Source organism: Phoca vitulina, unplaced genomic scaffold (genome assembly GCF_004348235.1).
Source record: "Phoca vitulina isolate PV1807 unplaced genomic scaffold, GSC_HSeal_1.0 scaffold96, whole genome shotgun sequence".
NCBI lineage: Eukaryota > Metazoa > Chordata > Mammalia > Carnivora > Phocidae > Phoca > Phoca vitulina.
The window spans coordinates 636,958-640,819 of NW_022589799.1; the positions used below are offsets into that span (position 1 = coordinate 636,958).

General features: G+C 49.4%; 1 protein-coding gene across 1 annotated transcript in view; it reads left to right on the plus strand.

Annotated features, from left to right (window-relative positions):
- Window positions 1–881: 881 nt before the first annotated feature.
- TCHH (trichohyalin) overlaps window positions 882–3,862 on the plus strand; it is a 6,052-nt gene continuing 3,071 nt past the window's right edge. Inside the window, exons 1-2 of the mRNA XM_032396989.1 lie at window positions 882–1,019; window positions 1,952–3,834. Of these exons, the coding sequence (XP_032252880.1) occupies window positions 882–1,019; window positions 1,952–3,834 (2,021 nt within the window). The remainder of the gene's footprint in view (window positions 1,020–1,951; window positions 3,835–3,862) is intronic.

Here is a 3,862-nt window from a genome sequence, read left to right on the forward strand (position 1 = left end):
GTTGGAGGATGTCATGTGTAACTCTGATGGGGTTCTTCTTCCTAAAAACTGCCATCTCAAAAGATTGTCAACCCTCAGTACTCTTTCTATATTGGTTCTACTCAATATGGGCCATCTTCATGTAGTTATGACATCTGAGGTATTGGAGTTGAGAAGTAATTAAAAAAGCCAGCCAATAACTGAGTATTTGCAACATATCTGGGTTAATGCAGATAACATGTACTCTGTTTTCTGCATAGTTATATCTGAATATTATAATGCCATCTTTGACCAGGAAGAAGTGGTGCTTACTCTTAGAACTGGTGGCTTATGAATTATCCTCATAGATGCATGTACTATAAGGTTGGAAAATAATCCACATTCCCTTTTTATTTTTCTGGTTACCACCAAATGTTTTGCTGCCACAATTAGATCTACATGGCTTCTATCCACTTTAAGATACTTTTAAATCTGCCTTTACCTTTTGACTTTCACCTATTCTCTTTATTCAACTTTAGAGGAAGATACTTATGAGTAACAACATATCAAATGTAAATTTCTACACTTTTCACTATCTGATCTGACCTATGCTAGGGAGCAGGAAGAGAGAGAAGGAAAGGATATGGATAATCCAGATTGAGTGGACAATCAAAAGCTGACTACAAGATAGTCTGAAAATAATTCCTGCCTTGAAATTTCTCAAAATCTGTCTTCCCCTTTCTAAGTACAATATTTAAAGATAAAAAGTTTTGAAAGCCCAGGTTGAAATTAACTACTGTTGTAAATTTTGTTCTGACTGAAACAGTGTGGATGAAGCCTCCCCTAGATCAGAAACAGAGTTGTGATTCTGAATCCTACTTTATTCTTCTAGATTTACTTGAACTTGAAGGAAGGAAAAAAAAATGTCTCCACTTCTGAGAAGCATCTTCAATATCACTGAAATGTTCAATCAATATGCCTCATATGATTGTGATGGGGCAGCACTAAGCAAGAAAGACCTGAAGAACCTCCTTGAAAGGGAGTTTGGAGATGTCCTTCGGGTAAGAACAAAAGAAAATCTATTGATTTAGGGTTATAAAATTTCTTCTCAGGAGAGATCATAGCAAAGAATGGTGACTTATTATATCCATTTTGTACCATCACAGCTCTACACTACATTCCCTATTCATTTCTTTTTAAGATTTTATTTATTTATAGGAGAGAAAGACTGCATGCACTCAAGTGTGGGGGGAGGGAGAGGGACAAGCAGACTCGTGCTGAGCGCGGAGCCCCCTTCGGCTCAAACCCACAACCCTCAGATCATGACCAGAGCAGAAACCAAGTGTCCAGCCACTTAGGCGCCCCCACCTCCATTCATTTCTGAGTACTTAGCTGGCATTGTAGTCTGAGAACTAAGGAAGTTGCTAACAACTATTTCATGTACTTGACGGCAATATCATTGTGAATGAACTGTTCATGGGAAGTTATCACCAAACATGTTAGATCAAACTAAACTTGGAAGGAACTTAAATTTATTTCCAAATTTTAATAATTAAAATCAGCCTGTTCTCTAGTAAAATGGTGTTAACATAAATGTCTTGTTCTGTTTTCAAACATGGGATAAAAATCGAACAGGGGTACTGGCTATTTCAGACAGAAATGACTGCTGTAAAATTTCATAAATTTTCATTGTATTTCTCTCTTGAGCATGAGTTCATTCTTATTCACCCAGCTCAAGAGAACATGGATTCTTTTGATCATTAAATTACAAGTTACAAAAATTTTCAACAAATGTATGTTTTAAAATGAAGTGTTCACATTTTACATAGGGACAAGACTTGATACACACTGGATGTTTTTCTAATTGCTCTTAATGTCTTCTGAGTGTCGGCATATTACAAAATACTCATTGTGTGTGTTAAAGTTTACTACTGTAAATAGTACATTGTAAAATTTTTGTTTTCTTTTCTTTCTTTTTTTTTTTTTTTTATAGAGACCACATGATCCTGAGACGGTAGATCTGATCCTGGAACTTCTGGATCGCGACTGTAATGGGCTTGTCGATTTCAATGAATTCCTCCTGTTCGTTTTCAAGGTGGCTCAAGCTTGTTATTACGCTCTCAGCCAGGCTTCCGGGCTAGATGAGAAGGGGGCCAAATGTGAGGGAAAGGAGAACCCATTACAAGATGCCAGGCAAGAAGACCAAAGGAGATTTGAGCCCCAGGACAGACAATTGGAAGAACGCAGGCAGAAGAGGCAAGAACTGGAGAGGGAGCTCGCTGAGGAAGAGAAGCAGCGGCCGCAGAGGCGAGAACGGGAAGAGCGCCTTGAGGAGGAAGAGTATCTGCAGAGGCGCAAAGGTCGGGAGCCAGAGAAATTTCCTGACCAAGAGCGAAGGCGAGAGAGGCGGGAGCAGCACCAGCTCCAGGAGGAAGAGCACCTGCAAAGGCTAGAGCGCCAAGAGCAACGAGAGCGGGAGCTCCAGCAAGAGGAGCAACTGCAAAGGCAGAGGCCCGAGGAGCCGCGCTTGCAGCAGGAGCTGAGACGCGAGCAGGAGCAGAGACGCGAGCAGCAGCTGAGGCGCGAGGAGCAGCGCTTGGAGCAAGAGAGGAGGCGCGAGCAAGAAGAGAGACGCGAGCAGCAGCTGAGGCGCGAGCAGGAGCAGAGACGCGAGGAGCAGCGCTTGGAGCAAGAGCTGAGACGCGAGCAGGAGCAGAGACGCGAGCAGCAGCTGAAGCGCGAGGAGCAGCGCTTGGAGCAAGAGCTGAGGCGCGAGCAGGAAGAGAGACGCGAGCAGCAGCTGAGGCGCGAGCAGGAGCAGAGACGCGAGGAGCAGCGCTTGGAGCAAGAGCTGAGGCGCGAGCGGGAGCAGAGACTCGAGCAGCAGCTGAGGCGCGAGCAGCTGAGGGGCGAGGAACCGCGCTTGGAACAGGAGAGACGGAAAGAGCAGCTGAGATGCGAGCAGGAGGAGAGACGCGAGCAGCAGCTGAGGCGCGAGCAGCAGGAGAGACGCGAGCAGCTGAGGGGCGAGGAGCCGCGCTTGGAACAGGAGAGACGGAAAGAGCAGCTGAGATGCGAGCAGGAGGAGAGATGCGAGCAGCAGCTGAGGCGCGAGCAGCAGGAGAGACGCGAGCAGCTGAGGGGCGAGGAGCCGCGCTTGGAACAGGAGAGGCGGAAAGAGCAGCTGAGGCGCGAGGAGCAGCGCTTGGAGCAAGAGCTGAGGCGCGAGCAGGAAGAGAGACGCGAGCAGCAGCTGAGGCGCGAGCAGGAGCAGAGACGCGAGGAGCAGCGCTTGGAGCAAGAGCTGAGGCGCGAGCGGGAGCAGAGACTCGAGCAGCAGCTGAGGCGCGAGCAGCTGAGGGGCGAGGAACCGCGCTTGGAACAGGAGAGACGGAAAGAGCAGCTGAGATGCGAGCAGGAGGAGAGACGCGAGCAGCAGCTGAGGCGCGAGCAGCAGGAGAGACGCGAGCAGCTGAGGGGCGAGGAGCCGCGCTTGGAACAGGAGAGGCGGAAAGAGCAGCTGAGGCGCGAGGAGCAGCGCTTGGAGCAAGAGCTGAGGCGCGAGCAGGAGCAGAGACGCGAGCAGCAGCTGAGGCGCGAGCAAGAGCAGAGATGCGAGCAGCAGCTGAGGGGCGAGGAGCCGCGCTTGGAACAGGAGAGGCGGAAAGAGCAGCTGAGGCGCGAGGAGCAGCGCTTGGAGCAAGAGCTGAGGCGCGAGCAGGAGCAGAGACGCGAGCAGCAGCTGAGGCGCGAGCAGGAAGAGAGACGCGAGCAGCAGCTGAGGCGCGAGCAGGAGCAGAGATGCGAGCAGCAGCTGAGGGGCGTGGAGCCGCGCTTGGAACAGGAGAGGCGGAAAGAGCAGCTGAGGCGCGAGGAGCAGCGCTTGGAGCAAGAGCTGAGGCGC